At 36.8% G+C, this 14,306-nt stretch overlaps 1 protein-coding gene across 9 annotated transcripts in view; it reads right to left on the minus strand.

The window, feature by feature from the left end:
- mbnl2 (muscleblind-like splicing regulator 2) overlaps positions 1 to 14,306 on the minus strand; it is a 78,656-nt gene that overhangs the window by 15,134 nt on the left and 49,216 nt on the right. For 5 of the 9 annotated variants that reach the window (XM_051888850.1, XM_051888861.1, XM_051888838.1 and 2 more), the window contains exons 3-6: positions 11,735 to 11,899; positions 11,438 to 11,638; positions 9,459 to 9,713; positions 2,379 to 2,535 (exon numbers count right to left, since the gene is read on the minus strand). In XM_051888850.1, coding sequence (XP_051744810.1) covers positions 2,379 to 2,535; positions 9,459 to 9,713; positions 11,438 to 11,638; positions 11,735 to 11,899 — 778 coding nt within the window. Of the gene's footprint in view, positions 1 to 2,378; positions 2,536 to 2,860; positions 2,915 to 9,458; positions 9,714 to 11,437; positions 11,639 to 11,734; positions 11,900 to 14,306 lie in introns of all 9 variants that reach the window. The other 4 variants (XM_051888823.1, XM_051888813.1, XM_051888789.1 and 1 more) reach the window with 1 other exon arrangement.

A 14,306-nucleotide genomic window follows, 5' to 3' on the forward strand; every position in this document is an offset into this window, starting at 1 on the left:
CCAGAGATTCAGAATTCAGCATGCCATACAAATCCAATTAAGCTTGTCATTATAGATCGCTCGCTCCACCGTGTCGTCATTCCGGTAAAAATCTCAGAGTATTCCAGGAAGATAAACTGGATCAATATTCGCTAGGGCCACAATGAGAGGACAGGAGCTTAGCGTTGTGAAATTAGAGCACAGTGTAGGAGAAGAGGAAGAGGGCAACAGGGCAGAGGAGGAAGACGGCTAAAATTCAGCCACACACACACATACAAGAGAGTCATGCGGTGAGGGAACAGCCACTCCTACGGTTAAAATAGACATACTGCTATTACAAAAGGCCCAGAGCTGGAGAAGAGGGAGGAACGGGGGCACAGGAGGACAGCTAAAAGGAAACACAACCACTATGTGGGTGTGTGATGACAAAATACACCTACAAGGGATTAGACAGCAGGACTCGCTCCGAGACCCTGTGTACAGAGAGTTTTTTTCTGTGTTTATTGTTATAAAAATACCGCAGTAGATACGCCTACAGGTAAAGAGCGATAGTAGGTGGAATATACTGCTATTGTTTAATGTAACGCACTGTGGTTCATGTGAATGTTGGCTATACAGATATATCAGCCAGGCCGATTAATCAACTGATATTTGGCTATTGAACATTATCAGCATCAGCTAATCTTTTCAACTGATTACACACAATAATAATATATAATACACATAAATAATATATATAATCTTTTATTTAAATAATGTAATTTATAATCTTTATTATCTGTATTAATCTTTTCAACTGATTACACACATAAATAATAATAATAATAACAATAATAATAATAATAATAATAATAATATTAATAATAATAATTATTATTATTATTTTCCTGTGTAATCAGTTGAAAAGATTAATGCAGATAATAAATATTATAAATAATACAAGTAATAAAGATTAATATATATAATTAAAGTAAATAAATTACTGGCATCTGAAATTGTTTTGCAGAAACTAAAGTGTTCTGCAAAATATAATAACTGCTTAATTTAATTAAATTCTTTTTTTAAATAATTATATATTATAATATATAATTTACATACATTTCAATTAATTATAATAATTTAATGTTTTTCAGACATGTTAATCTTAAAAAATATTGTATAAAATTACATATTATTACATTTATAAAATGATTATAAATGATCATGAATTATATTTATATTTAACATATAATTATTAAAATGATCCTGCAATTTTGTTAGCCAGGCGATATATATCGGCCAATAATAAATTAATTAATAGACAATATTTAGCCATTTGAAGATAATAATTAATTTTTTTAAATATTCAAAAGTTAATTTTTATGTATTATGTATATATTTTTTTTTTTACATATTTGTGTGTGTGTGTGTGTGTGTATATTATATATACATACATATATATATATATATACACACACACACACACACACAAATATGTAAACATACATTTATATGTTATTAATTATTGTAATAAATTTTTATCATTTCAGTAATTTCGTAGTGCTATTCAGAAGTTAATTGAATGTATTATGTATATTTTTATAAATGGGTGTTTATATATATATATATATATATATATATATATATATATATATAAATACATTTATATGTTATTAATTATAATTAATTTGTCATTTCAGCAATTTTTAATATATCACCATGTTTATTTAAATTATTTACAAATATCTCTTATTTTCAAATAGCATTAAATATTGTATCAAATATAAATATAAAATGTTTTTGCCAATTTTTAGAGATCAAGCGATATATCGGCCAGGCAGATTAATATATTAAGCCATTCACAGGCTATCAGCATCTGCAAATTCTACATTTGCAATAGATGAATTTCAAAAATTTCAAAGAGTATTGTAAGTACACGGTAACGGTTACTGTAATTTTGTACACATCATAATTGTTATCCAAATAATTGTATTTCGTATGTATACATCAGCATTATGTGTTGGCCCATATTGGTGGGAGTCAAGATATAATCTGACAGTGTACAGATGTGCAGATCAAAGCACTTCTGTGAATATTTCTAATTTAATCTATGGCCGGCTATGATTTTTAGATCAAAGAACCCCAAACGTCCATTAACGCTAGCGAAATTCAAATCAGGAGTGCTCTCGAAATAACGTGTCGTTAAAAAACACGTTCCCTCGAAGTTATGCATTAGTATTCCATGCACTCACTGCATGCAAAAGGGACAAACGCCTGTTTAAAAGCCTCGGTTATTAAGATGTCACGCCGGGATCGCAGAAGAGAAAAGGGATGTAACGTTCAGAGGGTGACCCAGGGATTAATACGAAGCCGTGTGTGTGTGTGCGCGTGGGTTTGTATGTGCACATGCGTGTTCTTACCTGTGGGAAAGAACGCAGCGGTGGGCTGCTGAAGCTGTGCGTTGGCCAAAGCCTGTTGGTAGTGCAAGACACTGGGGTTGAAGAGAGTACTGGCCCCGTTACTCTTTTCTAGTGCTGGTCTCTTTGGTAGGGGCTGCAGGACTCCATGGGGAAACGCCTGAGCGTGGCGACACGTGAAAGAGAAGACATACGTGAGTTAAACGGGGTTTGCACGCATCCACTCACACAAATATCAATGCACATTGTTGACTCGAAGCTGCATCGCTCCGTTTTACACAAGGAGGCACTTATGTTTACTAGGCTTCAATAATTACCACACACATTCATTCTTCAAAATTGACTGATGGTAATTTCTACATACATGTACTTGGTGACTTTTACTGTTTCTATCAAAACAAAGAAGCCAAAATTAAAAAAGTCTGTGAGTTGCTACAGTACATTAAAAAGCTACATGCAAAGCAAAAGGTGAAAGGTCATAGTACCAGATCTACAGATGCCTCGAGGGGTCGCTTCATTGCTTTGGCAGTCGACTGAGTCTTTTAATAGCAGGCAGCGAGCACATGATGGCAGTGGGCCAATGGGATTCAAGCGTATTAACATACAGGTAACAGCAAGCAGAGGTGCATCATGGGGACAGCATTGCATTGTGGATAGGTGAGAAGGAAAAAAACAAAAACAAAAATAATCTGAATGCAGTATACCACATACAAAACAATAGGCATGCACATAAACGAAAAAACTCGTCTCAAAGAAACATATCGCTACGTTCTGAATTAGTACGAAAGCAAAAAGCATCTACAATACCTGTGTTAAAAGCGTCAGAAATCAAGATTCTCACCATTTACCAATCAAAGTCAAAAAGGCTAATGGGATTGTAGATATTAGTGTTATGAAAGCTCTCCGAATCATCTTTAGCAGTAAATCAATAGAGAACAAACACTGCACAAAACACACTGACCGTATCCGGCACCCGATATCCGCTATCGAAGGGTTTTCTGTGTGCTTGGCGGATTAAAATCAAATGATGGCAGAATGTCAGGTAGGCATTTCTTTTCAGGGACAAGTGCCATCAACATGGCTTCAACGGCTTCGTTCGGTCAATACCGAAGCTACATTAACTTTGCCTGACAGCACTACTGAATGCTTGCGCGATTGCTAATTAAGACTGGAATAGGGTACAAACCGCACGGGCCAATTCACCGGCCTGTGCATCATGTTTCTGCCAATGGAAATCTGGGCGATTTTAACATGCGCTATGACATTTACCACCACTTAGCAAAAAGAAAATCAAAGGACACTCGGCAAACAAGGCGAGGTCGTCTAGGAGAAATGCCTTCCTTGACATTCACTTCTGTCACAATATGTTGCAATTTCTTAGCAACTAAGGGATTAAAATGACTCTCTACATATAAATCGTAAAGGTCACGGAACCAAAAGAAAACAACTGCTGCGAGTGATCACAGAATGTGGAGCTCTGTTTATTCTTATATTTAAGAACATCCAATTTATGTTCCTTTACGTTGCTGGTTATGAGTTATTTTTATTGCCGTATCAGATGTGGACCATATTTATATTTATATTACTATAAATATTCATAGGCAACTAACCCTAATTTATATATCTCCAATATTCCTCACTAATAAAATGCCATGCAAAAGTACTGGTAAGAAGTAAAGATGTGGCTTAAATGGAATGAAGGGCAGCAAAATATTTAGTAAAGAAAATCAGGACGCTTGAAATGAGATGACACTGAGGGCCATGCAAAAATGCTTCAAATCAGAATATCCACAAAAAACAAAAAAACAAACAAAAAAAACTATAATGCTAGAATGTTGAAAAGAAAAATGCTTCTGTTCTTCTTTACAGTATAGTCACAGATTACAGCAAATATGTTTGCGAGAGAAAGATAATGCACTTGAAGAGTCATTTAAAGAAAGATGAACATTTTATTAACAGGAAAAACATCTATGCCTGAACTCTCTCGAAGCTCTGTTCAAAAACCTAGTGTGCTGCATTAATGTCTACATAAGCCGCATTTCCACCGAAATTACCTGGAACAATTTGTCCCAGGAATTTTTTTCCCCCAGACCTGTTTTCCATCGCGGTCTCAAGTACCGCGAAGATTCAGCAAATTAGTCCCACCCCCGAAAGTTCCTGGACTTTGAAAAAGTACTACCTCGAGAGCAGGGACTTTCTGAGAGGGAAATTTTTACACATAACTTCATTTAGACCCTGGTTCCTGTGGTCGAAACACACCACGAGTACCACCTTAAAGTCTCTAGTGACGTAGGACTGCACTCGACTTTCCAGTTCCCACTGGATTTTGTCCTCCGCATATAAGCTTAATAAAGCCTGAACCTCGTCGTTGGTCCATCTGTCGTATTTTTTAAACTCCATTGTTGATTCGAATAGCAAACAGCTCTTACTGTACGTACCGCAACACACTTTTAAAAATGGTGGTTGAAGTAAAATGCCACAAACATACTGATGATCAACCAATCAGCATGTTCAGTGCCCAAGTCCCACCCCCGCAAGTTCCTTAAATTTGAAAAAGTACTACCTCGAGAGCAGGGACTTTCTGAGGGGGAAATTTTTTACCCGGAACTTCATTTAGACCCTGGTTCCTGCGGTCGAAACACACCACGAGTACCACCCCAAAGTCCCTAGTTCCTTGGGAAAGTTCCTGCGGTCAAAACACACCACGAGTACCACCCCAAAGTCCTAGTTCCTGGGGAAAGTTCCTGCGGTGGAAACGCGGCTATAGGCTGCTACCTTTTGAACCATAGATGACTTATTTGGAACACTCTACATAGGCTGCATCTTAGTGCACTACTCAGAAAGCACTTCTGCACTAGAAGTCTCAACTAAAGTCTGACTTTTGCATGTTGCTAAACTAACTAACTAAGCATAAAAATATACAGCAGCAAACTGAACGATTTTAGTGATACTTTCTGCATTAAAATCTAACTGTTCACTGAGATTGTCGCATGCATTCTGGGATTAAATTCTTCCTGAAGGATACTTGCTGCATGAATTTCTGCAAAACAAGGTATCTTAGAAAGCAGCACAACAAGTCACAAGCCTTGGCATTGTGTTTACGATAGAGTCTAGTGCTGTCTAGGTAGGCAGATCAGTAGGTTTAGGAACAGAGCTTATGCGTATACTTTTAATAAACATCAGAATAAGATGCACTTGAATTGTGCATGCTGAAGGCATTCTTGTAACCAAGAGTTTCATGTTTTGCTCCCCTCCGCCAACATAGAGAACCATTAAAATAAATATGCCACCCACAGGGATTTATCATACAGAATTACATAACCTTCCACTGGAAAAAACAAAAACAAAGAGAAAATAAAAGACAAGAAAATGAAGAAACTATAACCGTATCATCTGTCTCTCACTTTTAAACTCTTTCGCATTTGGGTTGGGTGCAGGGATCGATTGCTTCAGTAAGTGGCCCGGTTTAAACCCTAGAAAAAATCTGCTTTATTATCTGCAATGTCATTACATCATAATCAGGGAAAGGACATTGCACCTTAAGGCTAACAGCGTTTTACCCTGTAGCCAAAGCTGGAGGTTTATCTCAGGTCGCTGTACGCTTGGGAAACCTGGGTCTTTATTTTCACTCTTGTTTTATTGTTATGGCTGGTGAGCTGATACTGTCCTCGCATCACCTTCTGACCCAGACGTCACAGTGGAAAAAGACAAAAGGGTTCAGGGCAAAAGCAAAAGCGAAAATGGAGTAAACAGCAAAACGAATGAGGCCAAGCATGGGAGTGTCATGACAGCAAACGCAGCAAAATAAAACCACACCAGCGTGAGATGTGGAAGCGCGAAAGCTTGCTGCCAAATACCGTGTCTACACTCCAAGCGAGTGACGCGACCAAACTAGATCCTTACCGTTGTAATTAATTAAATTAGTGACACAGTGCAAGAAAACGAGATCTTTCCCATTATAAACAGCAAGCATTTGTTGCATTGCATTGTGAACTTGTAATGTAGACCGTTTTATTGATTATAACAGGAGCTGTTCTAGTTTTCTTGCATTGCTTACTTGCATTGTAGAAAAAAAATACATGCTTTCATTATAATCCACAAAGCTTCCTACACTGCATGCACACAAGCTGTCACATCGCATTGTTTTGCCTGTAGTGTAGACAGCTTAAACAGGAGCAAAATAGTTTTATTGTGCTGCACTGCTTGTTGCAGTGTAACTAAAACTAGATGAAAAAAAGTTTGTCAAGACAAACTTTATGTTGCAGAAATGCTGCAATGAAGCAATGCAAAATTGCATTACTTGTATTATAATCAAAGCTATCTATACCACTAGCTTGAAAATTTTCTTGTACTTTATCACTCTCCTCTGTTGATTATAATGAGAGTGATTCGTTTTGTTGCACCACATTCCTTGCATGCAGTGTAAGCAAAACAAATTCATTCCCATTACAAAAAAGCTGGTCTACAAGCATGCAATATCAAGTTTTATTGCATCACACCACTCTCAATGTAAACAGTTTTGCTGATTATAACAGGAGCAATCTAGTTTTGTTGCATTGCATTGCTGACTTGCAATGTGGAAAATTCTCAGTTGCTCCCATAAACAACAAAGCTGTCTACACTGCAAATGTGCAGTACAGGTTATGGAAGATTGTTTTCCGCCATGAAATAAAAAATAAAAAAGGTAATTGGGACTTTATTTCTTGCAATTGCGAGTTATATTTCACAATTCTGACTTTTTTTTCTCAGAATTGCGAGATATCAACTCTCAATTGTGAGTTATAGTCAGAATTGCGAGTTATAAAGTCAGAATTGTGTTATAAAGTCAGAATTGCATGATATAAAGTCAGAATTGTGTGACAAAGTCAGAATTGCAAGTTATAAAGTCAGAATTGCGTGATATAAACTCTGAATTGTGAGTTATAAAGTCAGAATTGCATGATATAGTCAGAATTGTGTGACAAAGTCAGAATTGCGATATAGTCAGAATTGCGAGTTATAAAGCCAGAATTGCGAGTTATATAGTCAGAATTGCATGATATAAAGTCAGAATTGTGTGACGTCGGAATTGCGAGTTATAAAGTCAGAATTGTGTGACAAAGTCAGAATTGCGAGATATAAACTCAGAATTGCGAGTTATAAAGTCAGAATTGTGAGTTATAAAGTCAGAATTGCGAGATATAAACTCAGAATTGCGAGTTATAAAGTCAGAATTGCATGATATAAAGTCAGAATTGTGTGACGTCGGAATTGCGAGTTATAAAGTCAGAATTGTGTGACAAAGTCAGAATTGCGAGATATAAACTCAGAATTGCGAGTTATAAAGTCAGAATTGTGAGTTATAAAGTCAGAATTGCGAGATATAAACTCAGAATTGCGAGTTATAAAGTCAGAATTGCATGATATAAAGTCAGAATTGTGTGACAAAGTCAGAATTGCGAGATATAAACTCAAAATTGTGTGACAAAGTCAGAATTGCATGATATAAACTCAGAATTGTGTGACAAAGTCAGAATTGCGAGTTATAAAGTCAGAATTGTGTGACAAAGTCAGAATCGCAAGTTATAAAGTCAGAAATGTGAGATATTGAGTGTTATAATGTCCAATTGTAAGGGGAAAAAGTTTTTTCTTAGAATTTCAAGTTTATATCTCAATTTATGCAGTTGCGAGTTATAAAGTCAGAATTGCGAGACAAACTCACAATTCAGAGAAAAAAGTCAATTGCAAGTTTGTATCTCGCAATTCTGACTTTATAAAATGCAATTGCGAGTTTCTATCACGCAATACTGACTTTATAACTCGCAATTGCATGTTAAAAAAGAATTGTGAGATAAAATGTCACCATTACCTTTTTTATTTAGTGGCGGAAACAAGCTTCCATAGGTTTTGATGCATCACTCACATGCAGTGCACGTGGGTTCATTGGTCTTAATAGGATCGGGGTAGTTTTGTTGCATTGCTTGCTTGCATCAGAAAATCAAAAAAAAAACTGTCTAGGCTGCAACCAAGCGATGCCACAAAATTGCATGCATGCAGAGACTGTGACGCAACAAAACTTGATAGCACCTGTTATACGAAACTGTCTATACTGTAAGTAATGCAACAGAATAAACATTGCATACATTCAGAGATTGCGATGCAACAAAATATGATACTGTAGCACCTATTATAATCAAAGCCATATACATTGCAAGTGCAAAACGCAACAAAACTCGACATCCCTTTCTTATAGCGGTGCACGAAATTCAGCATTGCATTGCGACGCTTGCTTGTAGCGTAGACAAACGAGAGCAGCCTGCCATGCGGCCAAAGATGCAGTTTCGCTTGGATAATAGATGAACCTGCGCATTCACGTCAGTTTGGCATGAAGATGTCATCCATCTCCTTAATTTAATCTTGACTGATTTGAGGAGAGTAGGCCTCCCATTGGGCAGAGAAATGGGGAAGTAAGCCGCCCCGTGACCTTGTGCAGTCAAGGGTGTGAGCAAAAAAGCTTTTAAGCCATCGCGTTTATTATATTAATATCCTATACCTAATAATGATCGCATCAGTACAGTACTAGATGGATAAGAAGGGGGAGTGATTTTTATCACAAGGCTGTCTTCTCAAGCAGCTCGTCTCTTTGTCTCTCTCTCTCTCTTTACTCACTGTTTAATAGGACTAAAATCCTCCAGGGACGAGATAAGGGAGTCGACACAGATTTGGCACGCAACCCCGCCCGGATTCTGGAGATGGGTCATGGCTATATAATAATAAAGCAGTGCTCCACATTTAACGTGCTAACATCATCAGATATCTTAATCGCAACCTCGGTGGGCACGTCTCAACATGTGTTGTCAATTGATTTTATCGTATACATAACCGAAAAGGTTTCACAATTCTAAGCACTGCCTTGGTTACGATTCAATGTGTCGTGACAATGCAGTAAATTAAATTCTGCTGTAAATTAAATGCAGCTGTTGGCGTGTTGGTGTAATTTAAAAACCTTTACACACTTTAATGTTTTGCACAACATGTCTCTTTAAACGTTGAATTGTATGCATGTTATTTCAATATGAATTGTGTATGCTGCGATTAGCTTACCATGGCTGCAGCGGCGGCCTGCGCTGCGACGGCAGTCTGGTTGGCCTGGTGCTGGGCTGCTTTGATCTTGGCCTGCAGGTGTGCCGGAGGGTGGAAATACTTGCACTTCTCGCGCGAGCAGCGGCTCTTGATGTAGTCCATGCACACGGTGACCGTGTTGTCGCTCGTGTCAATCATGGGGCTGTCGCTAGGATGGGCGAAGCGGCAGTCGGTCTCGCCACGCGCGCAGTTACCCCGCTGAAACTCGCGACACACCTGGTGTTTCGCGGACGCAAAACAAACACGCAGACAAAACAAACAGGGAACACAACAGAAATGTGCAAACAGAGATGTGAGTCACTGAAGTTTCAAAGCTTTCATGTATGAGAACAGGTATGGTAAATAAACACACAGAGCTGAATATTAACAAAGGCAGCGACAGCCTCTCTCGGTGTGGGAGGGCCGCAGAGGAACAGAGCCTCTTATTATCACAGACATCAGTCAGTTGCTAAGTGTTCGCACATTTAGTGACACACACGCAAACAACCTTCAACTGTTATTGTTTCAACCACACTGATCATTTTCTTGCAAGGCAGCACTGAATTGAAATGCCTCACACTTCTTTCTGTCCTCCTTCTCACACTTCCCTGCAATTAATTAAAGCTCCATCTTTAACATGCAGACAAAAGCTTTTCATCTTCGTAAACTTCAGTATTAAAGTTTGAAAATCTCCCAGTGACCTTGACTTCACTCAAATGTTCAACATTCAGGATTTAACTGACAGTGATGATGCTAACATTTACATACAGAATTAGGACTGGTCTGCTTTCTTGCATCCATATGCATACTGACTTATGATTGGCCTTTTCTTTTCTTTTTTTTAAATTACGATTGGTCTTTTTTACATATAATTGCATACTGAATTATGATTGGTCTTTAATTTCTTCGTCCTTTCTTTATATTTATGATTGGTCTTTTCTCTCTTACCTTTATTTGCATACTGAATTATGATGGGTCTTTTCTTTCTTTCATCATTTTTTTATATTGAATTATGGTCTTTTTTTTCCTTTTTACATATATTTGCATAATAAAATGTCATTTATTTGCACACTGATTCGATTCAAAATATAGGATAATTTCTTTCTTATGTCTGGAAATATCTCTCACTTTCTACCCGTTTATCCCAAGGGTTCAGGTTTTGACTACTTAGTTTTAAAGGGTTAGTTCACCCAAAAATGAAAATAATGTCATTAATTACTCACCCTCATGTCGTTCCAAACCTGTAAGATTTTCATTCATCTTCGGAACACAAATTAAGATATTTTAATGAAATCTGAGAGCTTTCTGTCCCTCCATTGACGGCCTACACAACTACCACTTTGAAGCTTCAAAAAAGATGCTTTTTTTACGCTTCAAAAAGAGATCGTAAAACTAATCCATATGAAATTTGAATAAAAAAGATTTCTGAACTAAACCGCTTAATTCATATGGATTAGTTTTACGATCTCTTTATGAACTTTCTGAAGTGTCAAAGTGTCTATGGAGGGACAGAAATCTCTCACATTTCATCAAAAAGACCTTCATTTGTGTTCCGAAGATGAACAAAAGTCTTATGGGTTTGGAACGAAATGAGGGTGAGTAATTAATGACAGAATTTTTTGGTGAACTGTCCCTTTAAGAGTTTGTCACTGGTGGTAGTTGCTGGAACTACAATACTGCATCCTTTGGAGGCCAAAAAGCATAGCATTTTAATGTGCATTTTAACAAAACCTTTCTGCAAGCAATATTTTAAAGGTAAATGTTTAATTGTATTACATTATTAAATAATTTTAGCTAAAAGCATGAACTAGATTTACTTTTTTATGCTTTAGGTTTTCTAATACCTTTTATCTAGATTTCAATAATTGCAACGAGATTCAAACTCTGGTTCAGAAATGATGCAGTTTGCCTCAAGCTGAATGAAATGTTGGCCTCCATAATGTCTCGGTGTGACGCATTACCTCGAGCTTGTCTGTGCGCAGTAGTTTCTGCGTGGAGGATGAGCTCGGCACGCTAACCGGCGGGCTGCCGGGGACGATGACAGGGGTGCTGGAGAGCATCTCTGTAGGGACCAGACCCATCCCGTGGCTCATGGGAGTCAGATACGGCGCGTAACTCAGTCCAGGGCTTGAGCCCAGACCTTGGCTGACAGGAAATGTAGGCTGTGAAGAAAATTAATATGATAGAATTACAACTTCCACTTCTGGAAGGCTCAAAAAAAGCAAAATGCAGCAGGAAAGAAACGCAAAGTTGCATACCACTGGTTGCATGGTGGTGCCAGGGATCATGAACTGCATCTGCTGGGCCAGCATTGCTGCTGCGGTCTTCTGCTGGATGAGGTTGTTGCGTCCGTTGATTTCCAGCTGCGTCTTCAGATGCGCTGGTGGGTGAAGGTACTTACAGTTCTCTCTCGTACACCGACCCTACAGCAAGAAAGATCACAAATGAGAACTCATAAGAATCTCAACCGTTCCTCCTAGTCAGAAAAGACCCCAGTAATCCCACAAGTATTCAAAAAAATGTCAGCCTATAAGTCTGCAATAAAAATTCAGAGATCTGATGAGACAATCATTTCTCATCAAATTCTCAAAAAAAGGCTCATCTGATCTGTGCTCTTCACATTCATTTCATAGCTTTATACTGTCATTATTTGACTACTGACTCATTATATACAGTAAACACACATTAATAAATTTACCTATGCGAAAACACAAAACAACATCTATTTGCATATTTTTTTATTTTACTTTCTACCCATTTATCCCGAGGGGTTAAGGTTTGTTTTCATTTATTTTCAAGAGTGGTAGATGCCACAACTACAACATTGCATAATTTAGAGGCCAAAAAGAATAATATTATAATATGTATTTTAACAAAATAAAACTTTTTGCAAGCAATATTTTAAAGTAGAATGTTTCATTATTTTATACAGTAAATCAGTTTAGTTAAAAGCATGAACTAGACTTTACGAGCAGGCGACATAACCAAAATCTTAATTCACGATTTTATTTTTAACATGTCAATAAAGTACACCTCTGCAAAAAAGAAGAAGCAGCTAAAAACAGTGTAGAAATGACACTACAACATGCATGAAATACAAGCAGCATCAATGCAGTGAAGATGTCGGCTCCATTCTGCAATATTAATTAAGTAGGCCAAAGTTAGAAGAATGTTCTCACAAGGTCAAGCGTGTGTTTGCATTAAACCTCCACTGCAGGATATCCAGTGACACGGGAGGCCGAACTGATACAGAGATGTGAAAAATTGTGGAGGAGGGGTTAAAAAAAAAAAAAAACGCAGCGGTAGCACATACTGCGGACATGCAGAGACACAGAAAGAGAATCTCTCTGCCTCTGCAGATGCTGCGTCGCCCTGCATGCGTTCTACAGCATCAGCTGCTCGCTGGAGGTGTGAGATCTCCACGGTAACCTTGAGCACAAGTATCACACGCTCATGCTACTTATAAAACAAGGAAATTGAAGGAAACAAAAATATAGATATAATTTATTTAAAAAAAAAAAAAAAAATTAATAAATAATGTGTAATAAATATTATTTTTTTTAATTATATGTAATTTAATTGTACATATTTCTAAATTCTGTATTTTTCAATTCTGTTTTTAAATGTTTAATACTAAATTTTAAAATGAAAAATTATTACAAAAGAAACATTTTTAAATTATATATATATATATATATATATATATATATATATATATATAAAATATGTAATTTGATTACTATTTTCTATTTCTAAATTTTGTATTTTTAAACAAAACATATTTAAATGTAATGCAACTTATTTTTAAAATACTACTGTTATTTTTTTCTCATTAGTGCTGTTTACAAACTCAAACATAACTATTAATATTGCTTATGTTTAGAATTGTTATTAATCATTGTTGATAATGCAACTATGATAATGAAAAAAGCATTTGTTCAATTTGAAGCCTTCCAAGTTCCAAAATATGCTTTATGTTATTCTTTTTTAATTGTTATTAAAACATAAGGGGAGTATTATAATATTGCAGTAGTTAGAGATCCATCTGTGTTAGATATAGATCCGGGTTGCTAAAGACCCGAATATGCAATAATGATTGGCGAAACATTCATGCATTTAAGGGTTAAAATACTTGTAGTCGATTTGACAGGTTTTGGATGAAGATTGAAGATATGAAGTTTTGTCAATATCATGTCTTTTTGCTAGTAACTTCTCAAATGTATTAATGTGAAAGTCACTTAAACCAAGTAGGATGTATGTAGTTGACTCACCCGTCAAATGGCTGTCATTTCAAATGCCAAATATAAATGTATACATTTCCATGCATATTTGCTAAAGCTGCTCGATCAAAACCAGAATTAACCATGTAAACAAATGACATGCAAAAAATTAAAAACTATTTCAAGGTGGAAAGGCTGATGCATATATGTGTGCATGTACAGCATTTTGCATTATCTTTAATAATGAGGCTTATGTTTCTTTATCAAGGGTATGAAACCTTTTAAAGCAGAGATGTGACCTATATAAGCTATTGTGTACTCTCAGCACTGTTGCAGGGAGGTCACAAATCCCTTGAAAACATCTTGGGAAGCGTTCGCAGGAATGTGCGCGGTCAGCTTATCTGAGGTCTTGCTTTCTTGTTGGTTTATGACAACAACGATTAAAGCGCAAGATGTATCCAGGTATCCTTACTCGGATTACAGTGGAGATAGTGTGCTATAAATAACACAAAACTAGATCTAAACGGAGCATGGCTGTCATTTCAATGATCTCCAAACAGTTAAACAACGCTGAATCAGCTCACTGCATACCACCGCATGAGCACCGCAG

Source organism: Ctenopharyngodon idella, chromosome 1 (assembly GCF_019924925.1).
Source record: "Ctenopharyngodon idella isolate HZGC_01 chromosome 1, HZGC01, whole genome shotgun sequence".
In the NCBI taxonomy this organism is placed as follows: domain Eukaryota; kingdom Metazoa; phylum Chordata; class Actinopteri; order Cypriniformes; family Xenocyprididae; genus Ctenopharyngodon; species Ctenopharyngodon idella.